At 41.1% G+C, this 22193-nt stretch overlaps 1 protein-coding gene across 1 annotated transcript in view; it reads left to right on the top strand.

Moving 5' to 3' along the window:
- The window catches only part of DERA (deoxyribose-phosphate aldolase), a gene marked incomplete at both ends in the record, with an annotated part of 63599 nt that extends 41977 nt beyond the window's left edge, over positions 1–21622 (top strand). Inside the window, 3 exons of the mRNA XM_080705039.1 lie at positions 16331–16443; positions 21160–21309; positions 21566–21622. Of these exons, the coding sequence (XP_080561165.1) occupies positions 16331–16443; positions 21160–21309; positions 21566–21622 (320 nt within the window). The remainder of the gene's footprint in view (positions 1–16330; positions 16444–21159; positions 21310–21565) is intronic.
- Between the last annotated feature and the right edge of the window lie 571 nt (positions 21623–22193).

Here is a 22193-nt window from a genome sequence, read left to right on the forward strand (position 1 = left end):
TTCCATTTCAAAAATAAAGAATAAGCCTGGCGTGGTGGCTCACGCTTGCAATCCCAGCATTCAGGAGACTGAGACCAGAGGATCACGGTTCGCAGACAGCCTCAGCTACTTAGTGAGGCCCTCTGCAACTTAGTGAGACCCTGTTTCAAAATAAAGAATAAAAAATAGCCAGGGGGTGTAGCTCGGAGGTCAAATGCCCCTGGGTTTCATCCCCAAACCCGCAAAACAAAACAAAACAAAACAAAACAAAAAAATAGCCGAGCATGGTGGCTCACTTATAATCCCAGTACTTGGGAGGCAGAGACAGGAGGATCGCAGGTTCAAAGCCAGCCTCAGCAACTTAACGAGACCCTTTTTCCAAATAAAATAGGGCTGGAGGTGTAGCCTGGAGGTAGAATATTCCTGGTTTGATCCCTGATAACACACACATGCACACACGTGCACACACACACACACACACACACACACACACACAATGAAAGGAAGGAAGGAAGGAAGGAAGGAAGGGTTATAAATCGAGACCGCCAAACAGTTAAGGCTAGAGGTTTAATTAGCCACGTGATGGCTACTGTCCTCCAGAAAAGGCGGATAGGACAGCAATCCTTTCAGCTCACAGTCCCACTTTTATGGTGTAAGCTATGTACAAGAGCGAGACTTTCTGGGGTATTTTTTAAACTTATTAATTACAGAAATGTTTTCCTTTTTTGGAAGTGGGGGAAAGGGTGTGCATGCATGCCTTTTGATTTTGCAGGCTCTCAGTTTAAGGATGACTTGGCAGTTACACAGTTTTTGTTTGTTCATTTAGCGGTACCGGGGATGGAACCCGGGGGCATTCTACCTTAGAGCTACACCCCCAGCCCTAATTTTTATTCTTTATTTTGAAACAGGGTTGCACTGAGTTTCAAAGGGCCACATTAAGTAGCTGAGGCTGGCCGTGAACTGCGATCCTCTAGTCTCAGCCTCCCAAATGCTGGGATTACAGGGTGTGCCACCATGCCTGGCTAGTTACACACTTTTAACATAGAAAAGCAGGCGATTTTGTTAAATGAGGCACATTACCACAGAAGAAAGGAAGGAAGGACCAACCAGCTGACAACAGTGAGTCTGTATTCATGGGCCGGGCAGAGTGGCCCCCGGGAGACCCTGCAGGAGTTCCAGCACACATTCATGGGCGTCAAGGCCAGCTTGCAGCTGTGTCCGATGGACTCAGGTCTTTTGCAACATCTGGATGGGAATGGTGCTTCCTCCTCGGATCTTTCTCCCTCGTGTCCTGTCTTCCCCCCTTGTCTCCTTGCCTCGGGAATCTTTGAGGATGTTTCTGAAAGCTTCATCCCAACCCCACACAGCGCGCCCCAGCCGCAGCTGCCGTGACCCTTTCTGATTGTCCTCCAGCTCCCAGAGGAGCCGTTCTGGGCTCCGTAGCGTTCTCCTTTTTCAGCATGTGCCTCTTTTGTTGAAAAATCATGGTCTCTGGTGGTAGCTGAGTCAAAAATAATAAAGATAAGACCCTAGACGTGACTAGTTGAGAAATAGGGGTGGGATTTTAGCTTGAGAGTTGCTTGTGAACGGAAGGCGCGAGGCCGCAATGTCTTTGGAAGTGGCGGGTAAGTGGTACCTACGGGAACCTGCCCGGCCAACCCAGAGCCACCCATGGGGGATGCTGTCCACCGAGCTTTTTCAAGGTCTGTCCATCTGTAGATCTGCTAGTGGAGAGCACACGAGTTCTCCAGCGCAGGGAAACAATCACTTGGTGATAAAACTCCCCACAGGAAAAATTAGCACGACTCCTTTTTATGAAAGACAGGTCACCATAAAAAGTAACTCCGTACACTTATCATCCATTGTTGGGGGCGGGGAAGACTTACGATGACATTGAGGTATGATAATCTCAACTATGTTCTGCATTGTTTTTAAAAAGCTTTTGTGTTTAAAATTCATAGCACTTTCTAATCCTGATAAAGTGGCCTCATTTTCTAGCTTGCTTTGTTCGGGAAAATGTATTTCTAAATCCATTTTAAGCAGCTGTTTCTTCAATTTGAGTAATTTTCCCTCAAGTTAATAGATTCCGCAGAAGCACACCTGACTTTTGATGTTAATATATGCTACGTGTTGCAAACTTGCTAGTGACAGTAGAACCCACAATCAAAATGAAATTCAGTTGTTTAAAGCACAACGTGCTTGTTATTTTGTTAAAAACGTGTCTTCATTTTACTCCTCTTGCCCCACCGCCTGGCGATACCGAATCGTATTTTATCTCGGCTTCCTTCCCTCGCCGCCAAAGTGAAGGAGAAAAGCGTGTTAGGTCTGGTTGTGCCCGTTTTGGATGTGACGACCTTAGAACCGCCACATCCGTAGAGACCATCTGCCTGAGTCAGTGTGTCACCACACCTGTAAGTTCAGGTAAGTTGCTCGGCACGATGCGTGTTGGTTTGGCATCAGTAATTTGACTTAGAGGTAAGGGTGTTTTATTTTCCATTGCGTCTAAAGCCCTTGAATGTTTTATCCAACCTATTATACTTCTTTTGTGGCAATACCTGTGGATATTTTCTTTTGATCATAGGATACTGATCGAATTGCAGCAATCTCATTTTTTTCTTTCTCATCACGATACTCTGGATGTGATAGAGACAGATAAGATTTTTTTCTAAATGAGGTGCTGAGACCAAAAGGAAACACGATGTAGATAACGGAGTCGGTTTCCCCTAACGGGGCAGAGGGCCATGAAGAATGGCTTTGTGGATACCACCGCGTCCAAGGCACAGGCAACAGCAGGTGCTCAGTGAACATTAGTGCCTGGACTCTGGGGGACCAGGAGAGGGGTTAGGATGAGCACAGAGGTGCGAGCACACATCCTCACAGCCAGTCCTGGGTTCATACGTTCAGTTTCAGAGTTAATCCCTGGATCTGAGAGTCTAAAGTGGGGCCAGTTCCAGAACAGGATGAAGGGGCCACTCAACCGTGTGTCTTCCCAGAGGCGCTGAAACCGTGGAAGATATTCACGCCAGAGAAATTGGTTGCATTTGCTAGAATTCCTCTGTGGCCTGTGAAGTGGGGTTAGACACAGGTATTCTGGGGATCTTCTCACCTGCTCCCCTAAACAAATATCCTGTGCTCTGTCTGGAAGATGCCCCCCCACCCCCCGGGATTTATAGAACTTTTGTTTTGCTAACTGAAGTTTTCCAATTTGGGGGCAGAGCCCAATTGTTTGGTGGTACTGGGGTTCCTGGAAACCCGTCCACCTCCGGGCTACACTCCCAGATTTTGTTTTTTAATTTTTGGAAACAGGGTCTCTTAAGCCAGCGAGGCTGGCTTTGAACCTGCGCGATCCTCCTGTCTCTGCCTCCCAAGCGCGGGGATTACAAGCGTGCGCCACCACGCCCGGCAAGCCCGATTGTTTGGAAGGAACAGTTAGGTGCAATCTCTGGGGATTTTCTTATCTGACTGTACATCTAGGCAGCTTTTTTTCCTTAATAAGTTTTATTTTATTTATTTATTTATTTATTTATTTATTTATTTATTTATTGTGTGTACATGGTACTGGGGATTGAACCTAGGTACATTCTACCTCTGAGCTACACCTCTAGCCCTATATTATTTTTTATTTGGATACAGGGTCTCTTTAGGTTGTGAGCGCCTGCCTAAATTGCTGAGGCTGGCCTTGAACTTGAGCTCCTTCTATCTCAGACTCCCAAGGTAACAAGCATGGGCCATCACTCCTGGTTCTCCTTAATATATTTTAAACTAAAATTTAAGTAATGTTGGCCTAAGCAAGTAATAAATAATTACCTACACAGAGTGATTACCTGTTTAGATATCTAACTAAAGCCCTAGACCAGTACTGTCTAGTAAAGATAAGCAATTTCAAACTGGGGGTGGAGCCAAGTGTGGTGGCAATGGCTTGTAATCCCAGTACTCGGGAGGCTGAGACAGGAGGATCACAGGTTCGCGGCCAGCCTCAGCTACTTAGTGAGGCCCTCCTCAATTTAGTGAGACCTTGTTTCAAAATAAAGAATAAAATAGGGCTGGGGGTGTAGCTTGGAGGTAGAATGCCCTGGGGTTCAACCTCCAATGCCACCCAAAATAAATAAATTAATTAAATAAATGGGGGTGGAGAGGAACTACATTACTCAAGTAAAAAGAAACTGGTAAGATAGTAATTGTAATAATATTTTTAGTTAATCCAATAAATCCACAATGTGTCACGTCAGAATGTACTTGATTTAAAAAATATCGCAATATTTTACTATATATATTTTGGGCTAAATCTTCAATGCCTTGTGTATCTTTTATACTTACATCTCAATTCAAAGTAATTGTACTGTGTGTGTGTGTGTGTGTGTGTGTGTGTGTGTGTGCGTGCACGTACAGAGGGGTGTTCTACCTCTGAGCTATATCCCCCCAGCCCTATTTATTTTATTTTTTAAATTTGGAAACAGGGTCTCACTAAGTTGCTGAGGGCCCCTCTAATTTACTGCATCTGGCCTCGAACCTGCAATCCTCCTGTCTTAGCCTCCCAAGTAATAGAAGTACAGGCCTGCAGCGCCACCACCACCACGCCTGGCTGACTAAGTAATCGCCTGTCCAGGGCTCAGTACTTTTAACTGGCGAGTGACCATGCTGGGAGCGGTCCAGCCTTTCAGTTCCCAGAACAGGGCCAGGGCCCCAGCTGGCACCTCTGAGCTCTTGAAAGGCCCTTTGCACAGAGTTCTTTCTGTCTGGCCAGCATGAAGTTCCCAGTGTTGCTACCTCTCTTTAAAAAGTCCTTCTCTTAACTAAATATTGTTGAAAAATAATAATTACATGGAAAAGAATAAAATTGGACCCTTACCTAATCCCACATACAAGTATTAACTCAAACTAGATAAAAGACCTAAATATAAATCTTAAGACTATAAACTTTTAGGAGAAAATCTGGGTCATAAAACCTCACAACATTGAAATTGGCAGTGATTTCTTGGATATGATTTCAATGGCACAGGCAACAGAAGAATATACAAACTCCCTAAAAAATAAAAGAAAATATTGTATATCCAAAGACAATGTAAACAGAGTTAAAAGTTACTAATAGAATTGGATAAAATATTTCCAAATGCTATATCTGAAGGTATATTAATATTCCAACTAGAAATCCTAAAAATTAACAACAATAAAGGCAAACAATACAATTTAGAGATAGGTAAAAGACTAACATAAATAATGAATCTCCACAGATAACCAATCTTAGTTGTCTGTTGGATGGAAAATCTTGTTTCTCTGGTTCTGGTGAGTGTTACCTATTTCTTCTTTGTAGTTAATCTCTTTGAGTATTTTCTCTAGCGCTGGTTTTGAAGACATAAATTCCTTCAGTTTCTGTTTGTCATGGAAGATTCTTATTACCAAATCTTCGTGGAAACCTTGTCAAAAATAACTTGACAATATAGGGAAGAAGTTAGCTCTAGGCTTGTATTTAACTCCAATGGTCTATATATCTGCCTTTAGAACAGTACTACACTGTTTCAATTATTGTAGCTTTATATGGTTTGAAATCAGAAAATATACATCTTCTAGCTTTGTTTTTGCTTCGAGATTGTTTTGGGTATCTAGAGTCCATATTCCATATCAGGATAGATTTTTTTCTGAAAAATAAATATATGATAGTTTCACCTAAAAAAAAGAAAAAAATATTCTCTGGTAAGAAAGAAAGCAAAAAGAAATATTGAAATGTTATCTTTAAGACATCAAAAGCTTGGTATCAGACAAATGAAACTGTTATGTGAGATTATCATTTTTAATTTTGGATAAATTGCTATAATACTAGATGTCAACCACTAAGCCAAGCATGGGAGGGAGGGATGGGGAGAGAATGGGGTGGGAATCGGGTGGGGGCTGACTGGGCGATGTGTGCATGTATGTCTACAAAAGTTTGTATCCCACTATGATGTATGAATACAGTGCACCAATAAAATAAAATTTAAAAAAAATCAAAAAAAAAAAAAAAGTCCTTCTCAAGCCGGGCGTGGTGGCGCACGCTTGTCATCCCCGCACTTGGGAGGTAGAGACAGGAGGATCGCGCAGGTTCGAAGCCAGCCTCACTGGCTTAAGAGACCCTGTTTCCAAAAAATAAAATAAAAAAGTATAAAAGAGGTCTGGGAGTGTAACATGCAGGTAGAAGGGCATCCAGGAACCCCAGTACCACATAAATAAATAATAAAAAGTCCTTTTCACAAACAATTATGAATGTATTGAAGTATCTTTAATACCAATGTTTTAGGTTGAATCTAACCTAAATGCTTGGACTTGAATGTTGTGCATTTGGCGGACCTTATCTCCTGAATAAAACCCCAGTATGAGTGGGTCTGTTCAGATCAATGACAGCTGTGTTCTGGTGACTAGAGAGGGGACCTGAATTAGGGATGTCATATATGGGAGCTATTAGGAAAGTATTTACAGAGAAGAGAAGCAGCCTTAAAATCGGGGTCTGGGAGAAGAGGCAAAGGTACAGGTGGTTCTATCTACTTGGATTCATCAGGCAGTCATTACTTAAGAGTTCATTTACTGGGTAGTTTTTCTTTATCTCCTCCTGTGTCCCTGGTGAACTCAATCCCACTTGGGTTTTTGCTCTTTGAAGATATAATTTTTTGTACAAAAGTGCATACTTCATCATGCACTAATAAAAAAGCTAAAAATTTAATAAATTGTACACTTCAAGGGTTTTTTTAGCAGATTCACGAAGTCCTACCACTGTCACCATTGTCTAATTCAGGGTGCTTTGTCTTGATTACAAAGCTCCCAGGATTTACTTACCCTTAACTTTCCTTCCTTGATAGCCTTACTAAGAAAAGGGTCCAGCAGCTGAGTGTTGTGGTGCACACTTTTAATTTCAGTACTTGGGAGGCTGAGACAGGAGGATCGGAGGCTCGAGGACAGCCTCGGCAAGTAGTGTGACTCTTATCAATTTAAGAAGACCCTGTTTCAAAATAAAAATAAATTAGGCTTAGAGGTTTAGGTCAGAGGTCGAATGTTCCTGAGTTCAACTCCCAGTATTCAAGAAAAAAAAAAAGAAGAGAATGAAGAAAGAAAAATTAAGAAAGAAGAAAGGTAGCAACTTTGGGGGGAGCCCATATGTTAAAGTCTGGGTCTGAGATTTCCCCTGCAAAGCTCATGTGTTGAAAAAAATGTTCCCATGAGACAAGGTTCAGAGACGGGGTTGTGGCTGAAAGAGGTGAGCCCCTGGGGGTGTGGCCTTAAGGATTATATCTGTGCCCAGTGGCTCCCCACCTCCTGATTTTGGCTTCCGTGAGTTGAGAAGTTTTCTTTGCGTGTCCAGCTGCCATATGTCTGGCCTGGAGCCAGCCAACTGTGGACTGCACTTCTGAAACCATTAGCCAAAAAAAGCTCTGCTCCTCGAAGTTATTTTCATCACAGTGATGGAAAAACAATCAAATTAAAACACCATATTTGAACTCTTAACTCTTTGCATTTGGGAGGCTGAGACAGGAGGATCGAGGTTTTTAGACAGCCTCAGCTACTTAGCGAGGCCCTCTGCAATTCAGTGAGACCCCGTTTCAAAATAAAGAATAAAAAATTGGGCTGGTGGTGTAGCTAGGAGGTAGAATGCCCCTGGGTTCTACCCCCAGTACTCCCCCCCCAAAAAAAAATTACAGAAGGTAGAAAACTAAGTCCAGGAGATATTTCCCAGCTAAACTCTTGGTCCAAAATGTTGACCAAATGGCCACCTAAACACATGAATTAAGTGTCTTTTCCCAAACTTGGAGGAAAAGAAAAACCTTAGTGTTTGTGGGGTAAAGCTACTGAAGTTCACTCTTAAAAACAGAAGTTATTTGTACTGGTCAGCAGCGTATCTCCAGCACTGCTACAGCTCTGAAAGGTATTTTGAACAACCTGAGTTGTAATGTGGAAGGAAACTTCTGGCTTAGAAATCTTGAGTTAAAGAATCTTATTTGTATCTAGGTTCAACCACATAGCTTTAAATGGTAAGGGTAACTGCTTAGGATATTCCCCCAGTGACCGTCCTAACAGTCACCAAGGATTATAATCCTTGCGGTTCGTATTTGAGTCCTACCCTTTGCACTCTCTTTCAGTGGCCACACCTTCGTTTTTATGGGGCCAGAAGGTAACTGCAAGAAACATGGTTATGTCGCATGGATCTCACCCGTGGGGTATTATTGAAGATATTTTCTAATACTAAAATAGTGATGGCTTTCTGATTGCACTTCTGAACTCCAACATGCCTTACTGTTTAATTGTGCTGCCCGGTTGTTTATTTCTGTGGTAGACCCGACCCACAGACAAGGATTTCCAGAGCCCACTGTTTGGGTGGAAAGAAAGAACTGGAGAAAGCAGGTCCTTTTTTTAATGCTTTTCCTCTCTCTCTCTCTCTCTCTCTCTCTCTCTCTCTCTCTCTCTCTCTCTCTCTGTCTCTCTCTGTCTCTCTTTCTCTCTCTTTCTCTCTCTCTCTCTCTCACTCACACACACACACACACACACACACACACACGCACAGAAAATGTCCCATATTCCACTCCACCCTTCTTACCAGGGTGGCTATCATGCCTGGATCATGTAAACATCTTTGGGGAATAACTGTGCGCAGATTTGAGTACTGGAGCTGCACTGATCCCTGCATGGGGACCTGTGGCTTCCTTCAAATTACCCTGGCCGGTTCTTCAACCACGAAGCTTGATCTTTCTATCTCCCTCCCAAATTACATTCCAACCTTACAGTGAGCGAATGAAGACCCTAGCGGAAGACTCTGTTATAATTGGGGCCTTCATATATTTTTTTTTATAAATTTGTGTTTATTAAGAAAAGTGTCTCATTGCAGACTGCAAGTATGAATTAGTGTCAGAATTACCATACAAAACACTCTTGCTAACTTTAATCGGTGATTTCTTAGAGAACGGTAGAAAGCGTGGGGCTAATGAATACTGTGCCCAGAAGCTCTTATTATAGGGTCGGCATGAATTCCGCTAATGACAAGCTTTCTCAAGCAGCAGTTGATTTTAAGTCCTATTTTTCATCAGTAAGTATAAAATGTTAATAATACCTTCTGTTATGCTGTTCTTTTCTGGTATACCAGCTCATATCTCCCATGTCCACCAAGACTCCTTTTAAGATCTTGCTAGTAACTTTCTATATCATAAATAAGATTTGTTCAGGAAATAAAAATGTATGTTTTTCCCATTGTTAGCGATGTTTTTTTTCCTCTAATAATCACATCTGAAGCTTATTATGCAGTAATAGCCTTAAGATATTATTTTTTTAATGCACTACTTTGGTCTTAATACTAGTTTTTAATCTCTTCTTGTTTCTGTGAAGTCTGAATGAGATTTTCAAAATTGAATAATAATTTGATCCGTTAATCTTTTGAAGCTAGTAATTTTATTTTCCTCTCTTTGCAGTCTCTGAGGTTCGCAAATGAATAGAGCTTCATTACTGCAGTCTGCATTTAATAACCATTATCCATTATCTTGTAATTAAGACTCCCTGTAACGAATCATGAAGACAATGCAAAAATACATAGTACATTTCTTTAATGAACTGGAAAATGTTCATCTTGTTCTATTTAGTAATGAGTTGCTGAATAGTCATTAAATCCACTGGAGAATAGAGCTAGATGGATTTTGAAGACTGTCTTGAGTTTGTGGTTAATCTATTAGAATTAAAATTTCATCTTCTATTTTTATCAACAGCTGATTAGAAGTCATTCTGTTTGACCAAATTGATTAGAAGACCATATACAAGGGCAGCTGTTGTTTAATGAAAGTTTTTAATGAAACTGTACCATAGAGACTTGCAATTATAGGCCTTGGAAAATCATGGAGTAGCTTTAGACCAACCACACACACACACACACAAAGAATTGTGCTAAAGATTTCAAATTAGGAAAATAAAAATAGGATCTAATATAACCCGATAAATTTAGTATTAATTTTCGTTTCACCTAATCACACTTGAGCACTAGGCTGTGCAATGGCTAACTGAGACTTCTCCAGACCATCCATCTCCGTGCTTAGTCGTTTTGTTGACCGGGAACACCTAGGAGAGAGCATTTGGACAGACAGCCTCTTTTAATTGTGGAATGTTTTCTCATAAGGCACTCTCCCCCAGCTGAGCAAAGGTAAGCGTGGTTAATGTCGGATTTACGGGAGCTTTGGGGAGTCTGTAGTGGTCTGTGGTGCTGGTAATTTGAAAGGTAGCATTTATTTCTCCAAGGTAATTTTGTTATCACAGAGGGCCGAGGGAAGCAATATTAAAATGTGAAGTGAAGCCAAAGTTTGCTCCTCCTTTGTCCCATTGCAAGAGCCACTGTCCTTCTGACCAAAGTAAAGCATTCTAAAGAATTTTGTGTAACGAGATCTAGATCAATTTTTTTAGTGGATTTCAAGAAATAGCCAGATTCTGCATGGCCGAACTCTGTGCTCTCTGACTCTCCGTTGTTCTTTCTCATCCAAAACCTACAGTCAAGTCAGCCGCTAAGGTATTCATGCATTTCAGGGTGCCTAAAGGACAAAACCATAATGATGTTCAAAGCTTCTAGAGCGCTTGGCGGAAGGGATGTTACCGTCACGTATTCTAAAACGTGTGCTCCTAGCCCACTTTTCTAGCAGCGATTCCTTAGGCGTCTCCATTCCTTGTTGTTTGAGTGTGTACCAGCCTTTATCAAATGATGAGCTTCTTCTCACCTTTCAATTTTATCTTTTCTTCAAGGACAATAGCAAATCCTACCTGTCCCGTGAAGCCTTCCTTCCTGTATTATTCTAGCTAAAGTGGATCTCTTCGAACCGTTTCATTCTTATTAGTCATGATTCTAACTTGGTAGATGTCCAGAATACCTTCTATACCATAGATATCCTTATTTCAATCCACACCTGATTTCTGGACCATAAAGAGTTGCTTGGCTTGAAATTGAAGGGTAGCCTGTTCCAGCTTGGACATCTGAAGGGCCTGGAGGTTTTACTTTCATGCTCTTGCTAAAGCTGAGTAAGTGGAAAGATAGTGACTAGTGACTTTTTTTCAGAAGTAACAAAGAGCTGGAGTTAGGTTAGTTAGCAAAACAAATTACCACCCCACAGTCCAAAAGACAAGTCAAATCCCGAGTCTTGAGGGAGATGTGCTTACCTGGAGCAGAAGCTGCTGGAGCCAGAATCTAGTAGGAGCACATAAGTGGTCATTTTGATAGTTTTCAGAAGCTGAGTGTGGTCCCCACACTTTGGGGGTTTTACTGTGGGGAACCCCACCAAGTTGTCACAGTGAAGAGCTAAGAAAGATTTCTTCTTAGCTGCAGCAGGGAAAAGGGAAGATAATCATTGAGAAATGTGCCCAGAATGTTCTACATAGCAAAGCCCACTGTCCAGTTCAAAGACTTTTCCAGAGTCTTTTCCCACTTGAGATAAGACATTCATTTCCCTTCTTGTACTTTTTGTCCCACCAAAATAGGGGCAAATTTTGTGTGGTTTTTTTTTTTTTTTTAAAGTTGGTGAAAACTGCAGCCCAGGGACTGTAAGGCTTCTGTGCTATGGGAGTCCGTCATAAGGTTATGAAATACATCTCCTCCTTCTTCCATTCCACCACGGCGACATGGCCCCAGTATAATCCTGGTGAATCACAGTGGAGAGAGCTGATAAACTCTCCACGGAGGAGTTTTAGGAGCGCCCCAAGCAAACAGGGAAGGCAAAAGGAAGGACGCCATGCAGATTTGCAAACTGTGGCAGCCACAGCTACTGTAGACCTTAGACATAGTGCTTCTCCTAGTCAGAGGAACGCAGAACCTCGCCCTAGGGGAACAGGGGAGGCCTGTTCACTTCACCTCTTGTTACCGAATACATCACGTGTGTGTTCAACAAAAATGACAACAGCTACTCAAAAGGTAAATTTAAAAATCCTATAGTGACAAACATCAAAGCCGTATTCAGTTGGAATTAATGGAGGGAGAATCTAAAATATCTCTGGCTGTTATGTTGAGGGTTTACTTGGATAAATAGACAATAGGAAAAAAGCATAGGTAATGTAATTGGAGAGAGAGAAACTCTAAAAAAGAATCAAAAGGGAATACTAGAAGTTAAAAGTGTTGGAACCGAAACAAAGAAGGCCTTTAATGGGCTCATCAGTAGATTGGATACAACTGAGGAAAAAAATAGTTGATCATGAAGATAGTCAACAGAAACATAAATAGAAAAAACAATGGGGTGGAAAAAAAAAACCAAAAAACAGAACAGAACACCCAAAAATGTTAAGATAGTTTCAGAAATGTACAACACATGCTATTGGAAGATCAGAAGGAAAAGAAAGAGAAAAGATAGAACAACAGAATACTAGAAGTAATAAAAGCCAAGAATTTTCCAAAAATCATGGCAGATAGTAATGACAGGTCCAGGAAGCTCAGAGAGGGCCAGGTTGGAGATGTACACTATATAATGTCTATCTATCCCTGCACCTAAAAATGTCATATTTAAATGGAAAAAACTCAAAGGCAAATAGGAAATCTTGAAAAAAGTGAGAGAAAGAACATATATTATCCATAAAAAAGAAAGGAGATAACTGCAGTGCTATAATGTCTTGTCAGAATTCGTATCAACAAGGTGTGAGGAGGGTGAAATTCTTAAATGTGTTTTAAAACAGAAACCCAACAGCCTATTATTCCATGGACCATGAAATTATCTTTCAAAACTGAACTCAAACCAAAATGGATGGATTCACTCTCAGAAGACCTGCTCTGGAAGAAATGGTAACAGAAATCCTCAGGAAGGAATAAAATAATGTAGATCAGAAGTTCTTACAGTGCTTCTAACTTAAATGCTGATTTTTTTTTTTTTAAAAGATCAGTAAAATTGGTATACTGCTAGCTAGGCTAACCAAGAATAAAAGAGAAAAGACAGCAAATGCCCATACCAGAAATGAAAGGAGGGATCTTACTACTGCTCCCAGGATCATTACAAGGGTCATAAAGGAATATATGGACAACCCTTTGCCTATAGATTGAATAACTTGTGTGAAATGGATTAATTCCTTGGAAGTCATAAGCAACCCAGACCGACAAGAACAGATACTCTGAACAGGACTATATTTATTCAAGAAATAATTTAAATTTTATCTTATTTAATAAAAGAAGTACAAAGCATTTTATGAAATCACTGTAAGCATATTGCAAATATTTTGAAAGTATTTTAATTATAATATCTAATATATATATTTTTTAATTATAAAATCTAAAATTTATATATATATATAAATTTTTTTTTAACCAGGTATGGTGGGACACACTTGTAATCCCAACATTTGGGAGGCTGAGACAGGAGGATCCAGGTTCACAGACAGCCTCAGCTACTTAGACCTTTTGCAACTCAGTGAGACCCTGTTTTAAAATAAAGAATAAAAAATAGGGCTGGGGGTGTAGCTCAGAGGTAGAATGCCCCTGGGTTCCATTCCCAGAATGTAAAAATAAAAAATCTAAAGTAATTTTATTCTCTTTTGTGTGTATGTTCAGGATTGAACCTAGAGACATTTTACCTTCCAAGCTATACCCTTAGCCCCAAATTTGTTATTTCTTTTTTGGAAACAAGGTCTCACTAGATTGCTGAGAGCCTTGATAAGTTGCCGAGGCTGGCTTTGAATGTACAATCTCCTGTCTCAGCCTCCCAAGTACTGGGTTTACAAGCATGTGGCACCACACCTGGCTTATTTGTTTTTTACTTAACAAGTAAGTCAATTGTTTAAAAAAAAAAACAATAGTTATAACCTTCCAAAAGAAAGCACTGATTCTAGGTGATTTCACTGGTGAATTCTACTATTTAAGTAAGAAATAATAGTATGCCAATCGCTTGAAAAGGTAGAAGAAAGAACACTCATTTTATGAGCCCATTATTACCCAAGTACCAAAACCTGATAAAGACACTACAAGAAAGAAAACATATAAATTATTATCTTTCAGAAACATATATACAAAAATTTTCTAAAAAAAATTTTAGTAAAATATTACCAATGATCTATAAAGAGAATTATATACTGTGACCAGACATGAGTTACACTGTATACCAGTCTGTTTCTTTGTAGTGTAATCCACTGTATCAGTAAACTTGAGGAAAAGAAATTGTATGATTATATGTCTGACAAATTCCAATATCTGTTCATAAAGAAAACTCCCAGAAAACTGGGACTAATGGGGACTATCCTTGACTTACTTGACTTAATATAAAACCTCTCTAAAGAAACTTCAGCTAACATACTTAATGGTAACTGAATGCTGCCCTTCACACGGTCCTCTAGAACAAGGTAAAGGTGTTCTTTCTATCATTGTTCAGCACTGTACTGAAGGTCTAGCTAGTGTAATAAGACAAGAAAGAAACAAAGAAAAGGAAGAAAATGAAAGAGAAAGAAAAAGAAAGAAAGAAAGAACTAACGAGAGGAAGGAAGAAAGGAAGGTATCATAGGCTGATAATGTCTAACTAAGATATAGCCACATCCTAATCCCTAGAACCTGTGAATGTTACTGGGATTTTTTTTTGGGGGGAGGGGGGTCATTGCAAATATGATTCTATTAAGAACCCTAAAGTGTCATTATAAAAGAGATAGAGAAATCAGACTCGTGGACAGAAGAGAAATTCATGAGCTGGGCATGGTGGCACACCGTGGTAGATACTCTGGTCCTTCCAAATACATTAGGATTAGATTCCCCTGCTCACCCAACTCCAGACTTCCAAAGGAGGTTGACTCTTTGAGCAACTCTTTATGAATTCTTAAGTGACCGTGCATTTTTTTTTTTCAGTAGGCCTGCAAATGTGGCCTTGGTCCATCTTAATAATGTTCTTTTCTAAAATGCCTAAAAGAATTTAGATGATATTCCGTGTTGTACGCACATGAACAGGCTGAGCAAAGAGAAGAGACCAGAGCCTGCACACGGATGTAAGCAGGCAGGGAAACAGCCCCAAAGAGCAGTCCATCAGAGGCTACTCTGACATGTTAGGAATTGTGAGTTGGGGGCTGCTCCTTGCCTGCTTACGTCTGTGTGAAGGCTCTGCTCTCTTCTCTTTGCTCAGCCTGTTCAAGTGCTTTTTGGAGACATTGTGCAACTCGTTAAGCTTAAATCTCACACGTGCGTGTCTTCTTATTATGGGACCTCCTGCAAGTTACTTTTCTGTGCCTCGGTTTCTTCTGTATAGATGGAGATCACAAAGAACGCAGTGAGCACAGTTTGGAAGATTGACTAAGTCAGTACTTGTGAAGCCTAGATCTGCAATGCACAGGGCCGGCACTTAGAGCATCCTAGCTACTATTAGCCTTTCTTTGTCTCCTTGTGCTAGTCTGTTAGACTACATAAACAGGTTTAAGATGTAATGGAGAGGGGGAAGTTCTTTAAGACAGCATGGTATCTTTCATGAAAATACTAATCTGGTTGGAAGATAGAACTTTCATTAACGAACACAGTAGAAATGAGCTGATGGAATTTTTGTGTTACCACAACTGTACTGTAACTGAGTTTTCTTTTGTTTGGCTTGGTCCTAGGAATCACACCCAGGTGTATTCTACCTTCACACTGTACCCTCCAGCCCTTTTTTCTTTTTATTTTGAAACAGGGTCTTGCTAAGTTGCTGAGGCTGGCCTTGAACCTGCCATCCTGCTGTCTTAGCCTCCCAAGTATAGGGATTACATGCGTGCACTACCATGGCCTACTTGTACTAAGTACTTTCTACCAAGCTTGGGGAAATGACAGAAGAATGCCTCGGCCTCCAGTTCTGTGGTAAAGTGTCATGATATATGGTACTGAACTCAACATAAACTCATTTTTATTTCTTTCAGCTTTGCATTAAATAAACCAACTTAAACCGGGCGTGGTGGCGCACGCTTGTAATCCCCGCACTTTGGAGGCTGAGGCAGGAGGATCGCACGGGTTCGAAGCCAGCCTCAGCTACTTAGTGAGGCTCTCAGCAACTTAGTGAGACCCTGTTTCCAAATAAAATATAAAATAGGTCTGGGAGTACAGCCCAGAGGTAGAAAAGCCCCTGGGTTCTGCCCCCAGTACCACCAAAAAGAAAAAAAAACAAATAAACCAACTTGATTTCAATTGGTGTTGTGTAACTATAAAGGCAGAGGTACCACAGGTCCAAAAGAATCTCCTGAGTCCCTAATGTAAGTCATCTGATGGTAAGGAAGGAAAGAAATATAAATAGAATTATTTTAAAGGTAGATTTTGGTTTTAGCGTTTCAGATAATTAACGCATCGTAAAATTGTGTTCCTCAGGGGAAAAATGTACACAACTCATTTCTTTCAGGAACTTATGTGTAAAAAATAAGTTTTTAATTAACACGGGAGTTTTTCTTGCTTTTGTTTTAGGATCGGATTTTATTAAGACTTCTACTGGAAAAGAAACTGTAAACGCCACCTTCCCGGTAGCTATTGTCATGCTACGGGCCATTAGAGATTTCTTCTGGAAAACTGGAAACAAGGTACTTTCTCGCCAGCAAACCTTTCCTCGGAGGAATGTTATTTATAATATTCGTTGCAGCCACCAGGAATGACTGTCCTTTTTGAATGCAGGAGGTGTGAATGAGTTCCCTTTATTAAGATAAATGTTTAATTTACCTTTCCTTAAGAAAGAACAGATTTGTGTGGGGGGGAAATGTGCGATTAACAGAAAGTGAGTGCCGGGTGTGGGAGTAGGTGTGTGTGATCAAGATGTAAACTCGCTTTATGTCCTTTTATTAACCGAAGACAATTTTATCACCGACAAGAGGTTCCTAAATGGGTTCTTTAACGAACTAATTCTGTGGCACCACAGAGCTTCCTGGCAAGGCGTTGGCCGGTGAAAACAGGTTAATGCAGAAATTAAACTTCCTTGAGGAATGGAAAGAATTGCAGAGTAACATTTATTGAATGATAAGCTGTGCTGGAGATATGAAAAGTACGCGGTATAATGGGAAATAATCTTTTCCTGTCATTATTGAAGGACACACATAAATTGGTTTTTCTGTTGGGAAACCCCCGGTCCAGAAAAACTTATTACTTTTAATAATATGAGGTGAAGAGAAAATTCTCGAGGAGATGAACTTATTAAACAAAATAATGAAATGCTGCGAAATACCAGGGAGAAGGTAGCGAGACGCTGTATAGCTCTTGAATTAAATATCCATTTTTGCGTTTTGTGGCGGTCGGAAGCACTCTTCGGAAGGCTGTTAAGCTGAGGAGGGTCTGTGCTAGCTTTTGGCAGCTTTTCGAAAAATAATACATAGAGTTTTTTGAAACCTATAAAGTTAAAAGGGGAAAATGTGTATGAGGTGTTTTTTTTAAAAAATGAATTTGGATTTTACCTTTTCACTTCAAGTTGCGTGTCTGGCTGCAAATTATCTCAGAGGAATTTTTAGGTCATTGGGGGAAAAGGGGGGGAGAGAATGTTTGTTTAATGGAATTTTCTCTTTTGTTTTTTGGTGTTTTGGGGGGGTACTGAGGATCAAACCCAGGGGCATTCTACCTTCAAACTACAGCCCCAGCCTTATTATTATTATTTTTTTTTATTTGAAAAGAGGCACTTGGCCTGGCGTGGTAGTGCACACTTGTAATCCCTGCGCTTGGGAGGCGGAGACAGGAGGATCGCGCTGGTTCGAAGCCAGCTGTGCTGGCTTAAGAGACCCTGTTTCCAAATAAAAAGTATAAAATAGGTCTGGGAGTGTAGCCCAGAAGTAAAAGGGCTTCCAGGAACCCCAGTACCACCAAAAAGAAAAAAGAAAAAAAAAGAAAAGGGGCACTTGTTAAGTTGCTGAGGCTGGCTTTGAACCTATTATCCTCCTGTCTCAATCTCCCAAGTACTAGGATTACAGGCTTGTACCATCATGCCTGGTTGAGAGAGGCATCTTTCAAAAGCCCTGAGAGTTTGATCCTCAGTACTGAATAAATAATAATAACAGCAACAATAAAAATACTAGTACTACTACTACTACTAATAATAATAATAATAACAATAATAGCCAATTTTTTTAGCTGGGCATGGTGGTACACACCTGCAATTCCAGAATAGCTGAGACAGGATGATCACAGATTCATGGTCAGCCTCTAGAACTTAGTGAGTTTGTTGTTGTTGTTGTTGTTGTTGTTGTTGTTATTTGTATGTTTTGTTTTTTTTATGTGTGTGTGTGGGTCTGGGGATGGAACCCAGGGGTATTTTACCTTCGAGCTACACCCCCTGCCCTATTTTTTTATTCTTTATTTTGAAACAGGGTCTCACTAAGTTGCGGAGGGCCTCACCAAGTAGCTGAGGCTGTCTTCGAACTGCCATCCTCCTGTCTCAGCCTCCCAAGCGCTGGGATTACAAGCGTGCGCCACCACGCCCGGCTGACCCTGTTTTAAATTAAAAAATAAAATAGGGCTGGAGTATGTGTAGCTCATTGGTAGAATGTGCCTGAGTTAAATTCTCAGCACCATAAAATCCAAAAAAAGCCAATCTCTATTCCTGCCAAATAGAACTCCCTAAAAGATCTTTGTTCCTTTACGAATTGGATGTGACAACTTTCTATGTGATGATAGCTTCAGGTTTTTTTTGTTTTTGTTTTGCAACTGGAAACTTTGGGGGAATGCACTGGTTTTGAGAGGAAATCAACCTCTTGTAGAATTCCTCCCTCAGGATAAACTCCCATCTTAAGTACAAATAGAAAAAAATAATAGCAATTGTAAGCTACCTGTAACAGCTGGTCCAATGTTTGAGTCCCCTCTACTCTGTAGCTTGTCTGCAGTGAGCCAAGCAAGTTAATTTTTTAAAATAAAAACTATAAAAATGAAGCCGGGCGTGGTGGCGCACACTCGTCATCCCAGCATTCGGGAGGCTGAGACAGGAGAATCGTGGTTCGCAGCCAGCCTCAGCTACTTAGTGAGGCCCTCTGCAACTCAGTGAGACCCTGTTTCAAAATAAAGAATAAAAGATAAGGTAGGGGGTACAGCTTGGAGATTAAATGCCTCTGGGTTCCATCCCCAGGACCCCCCCCCACAAAATTATATATATATAATGTATATATACATTATATGTATAATATATATGAAATCTGTCCTTGGTCCCTTCATTGAAACAGCCACCACTCATTAGACCAGTGGTTCTTATTCTTTGAAGATGCGAAGCTTGTTACACGTGTTGATGCCCGGCCTCATCCCTGGCCATTTGGGTGATTCCTCAGACATCTGTGGTCCGCAAGCTCCGCCGTTGTGTCCAGACTCAGCACAACCTGCTTTGTTCTCCACCGACATCTGGGGAGTAGCTAACCGTGTGTCGGCCTCCTTGCCCTACGGAAAATCTCAGAACGCAAAAATAAACAAGCTCCTCCCTCAGGAGCAGTGTAGACAACAAGCCAACTATTTCTGAAAAAAAATTTTAAGTGCTTCCTGTTCCAGAGCAGATTTCAGAGGGAGGGACATTTGGGTGTCTTCAAAATCTTTTGTTGTTGATGTTGCGTTGACTTTTCCCTCAGTTATTGAACAAAGTCCAGCTAGTTGCTAAGGAAGAGACACGGGTCAGATTCTTGTCACTGAGTCAGGCCTGATTTCAAGCCAGGAGGTTGTGTCTGTACCTACAGGTCAGGACCAGCCTCTGCGCTGCTGACACGTCGTGAGGGCGGGCGGCCATTAGACCGTGATATCCAGGCGAGGTCGATGGACCCAGGGTTTTACACCGTGAGCGGTGGCCCGATGGCCCCGATTGCTGTCACCTGGAGAAGCAGGGACTTCATATTTCATAACTGATTTAATTGCAGATTTATATTTTCCATATTCTCTCTTTAAAAAAAATAAGATTAACTCATACAAGAACCTTTCTTTGACGGTTTTACCAAACACTTGCTCGCACAAATCAAACTATATAGAAAATCTATATGAAGCCCTGGCTAATCAACAGAAAGGCTCCTGTGATTAACATGTATGCTAATGTCAGCTAATGGGTAGATTTTTTTTGTACTGGGGATTTAACTCAGAGGTGTTCTACCTCTGAACTACACCCCAGCCCTATTTTATTTATTATTATTATTATTATTATTATTATTATTATTATTAATCAGTAGTAGTAGTAGTAGTAGTAGTAGTAGTAGTACTGGGGATGGAACCCAGGGTCTTTCTATCTTTGGGCTACACTCCTAGACCTATTTTTATATTTTATTGGAAACAAGGTCTTACTAAAGTTGCTGAGAGCCTCAGTAAGTAGCTGACGCTGTCTTTGAACCTGTGCGATCCTCCTCAGTACTGAGATTAGAAGCATACACCATCACACCTGGCTTATTATCATTATTATTACTATTATTATTATTATTTACAGTACTAGGGATTGAACCCAGGGGCATTCTACCTCTAAGCTACACCCCCAGCCCTATTTTTTTCATTCTTTATTTTGAAAAAAGTTGCTGAGAGCCTGGCTACATTGCTGACGCTGGCCTTGTACCTGTGATCCTCCCGTCTCAGCCTCCCAAGTGCCTGGATTACAGGCATGCACCACCACGCCTAGTTTTGTCCTCCATTGACACTGGTCTCTCTTTCAAATTCACAGCTACAGTCTACATGTTAGAGGTTTATGACTTCCAATATGTGAAATGTTAATGAGGGTCATTAGCCTTCATTAGCGTCTCAGAAGCAGGCGGGGCCTTCTTCCTATGAATATCAGGAGTGAGTTGATCTTATGTATATATTCATTTGCTGGATTAAAGAGAGAGAGGGGGAGAAGCCTTTTTTTCATTACTAGGGATTGAAACCAGGGGCATTCTACTTCTGAGCTACACCCCCAGCTTTATTTTTATTTTATTTTATTTTTTGCTTTGAAACAGGGTCTTGTTAAGTTACTGAGGCTATCCTTTAACCTGCAATTCCCCTGTCCCAGCCTCTCAAATATTAGTTTAAGTGTACACCACCATACCCAGCATAGTACCAGTGGTGTGTGTGTGTGTGTGTGTGTGTGTGTGTGTGTGTGTGTGGTACTGGGGATTGAACCCAGGGGCATTCTATCTCTGAGCTCCACCCCCAGCCCTATTCTTTATTTATTTTGAAACAGGGTCTCACTAAGTGGCTGAGTCTGGCCGCGAACGTGCGATCCTCCTGTCTTAGCCTCCCAAGTATTGGGATTACAAGCATGTGCCACCGCGCCCAGCTAGCAGAGTGTCATCTTTAAAGCCACCCAGTAACAACCATCTTTTTCTGCTCAGGTGGGCTTTAAGCCTGCAGGCGGCATCCGCAGTGCCAAGGATGCTCTCACCTGGCTGTCTCTTATCAAGGAGGAACTCGGGACGGAGTGGCTGACGCCAGAGCTCTTCCGCATAGGCGCCAGCTCTCTGCTTTCAGACATTGAGAGGCAGGTGAGTAGCGACTTACTGTCCTTGGAATTATTGATGAGTGATTTTTGAGAAAGGCGTGGAGAACTGGAGATTAAGGCTTCCTTACTAACCTCAGCATGCCAAAGACTCCTTCTTCCAAACCAACCCCCAATCCGTAGTGGGTTGGGCGGAGATTTTGCTGGCTGAAACATATTAAACATAGTAATATATGATGATGAACTGATAGGGATAATTATGTGGCCATTATTAAAGCACCAAACTCTGATTTCTCTCGCAGATTTACCACCACGTGACGGGCAGATACGCAGCATATCATGATTTTACAATGTCTTAAGTTGGCAACCTGCTCCAGGAAAGTTCTTTGCAACAGTTGTGTTTGCAAATTATGTGTTGTCATCATTGCTAAAATTATGTAATTAAAAAAAATAGAGGAATGGGTCACTGACTTCCCCCACTTTAAAAAAAAGAAGTAAAGGAATCTGGATCAGGCACTTGGGAAATGGTCTTAATTTAACAGATCTACAATATTAAATTTGTGAGAGTCTTACGCTAAAAACTTTGAATAAAATATAAATGACAGCATGAGCAAATCCAAATTCCAAAGGGGAAAGAAAGTGAAATTACCAAGGAAGGGCCGGGTGTGGTGCCGCACGCTTTTAACCCCAGTCCTTGGGAGACTAACAGGAGAACCCAAAGCCAGCCTTGGCTCTTAGCAACCTAGTGAGACCCTGTTTCCAAAAAAGAAATAAATTTGGGAGCTTGGAGGTAGAAGGCCTCTGGGTTCAATTTTCAGTACTAAAACAACAACAACAACAAAATTGCCCAGGAAGCGTGCTTTTGCCCAAAACAGAAAGTGCCTGAACCGTGGCAATGAAGACACCAGGACCCGCCGACCCGGCTCCAAT

Source organism: Muscardinus avellanarius (genome assembly GCF_963383645.1).
Source record: "Muscardinus avellanarius genome assembly, chromosome: 11".
Taxonomy (NCBI): domain Eukaryota; kingdom Metazoa; phylum Chordata; class Mammalia; order Rodentia; family Gliridae; genus Muscardinus; species Muscardinus avellanarius.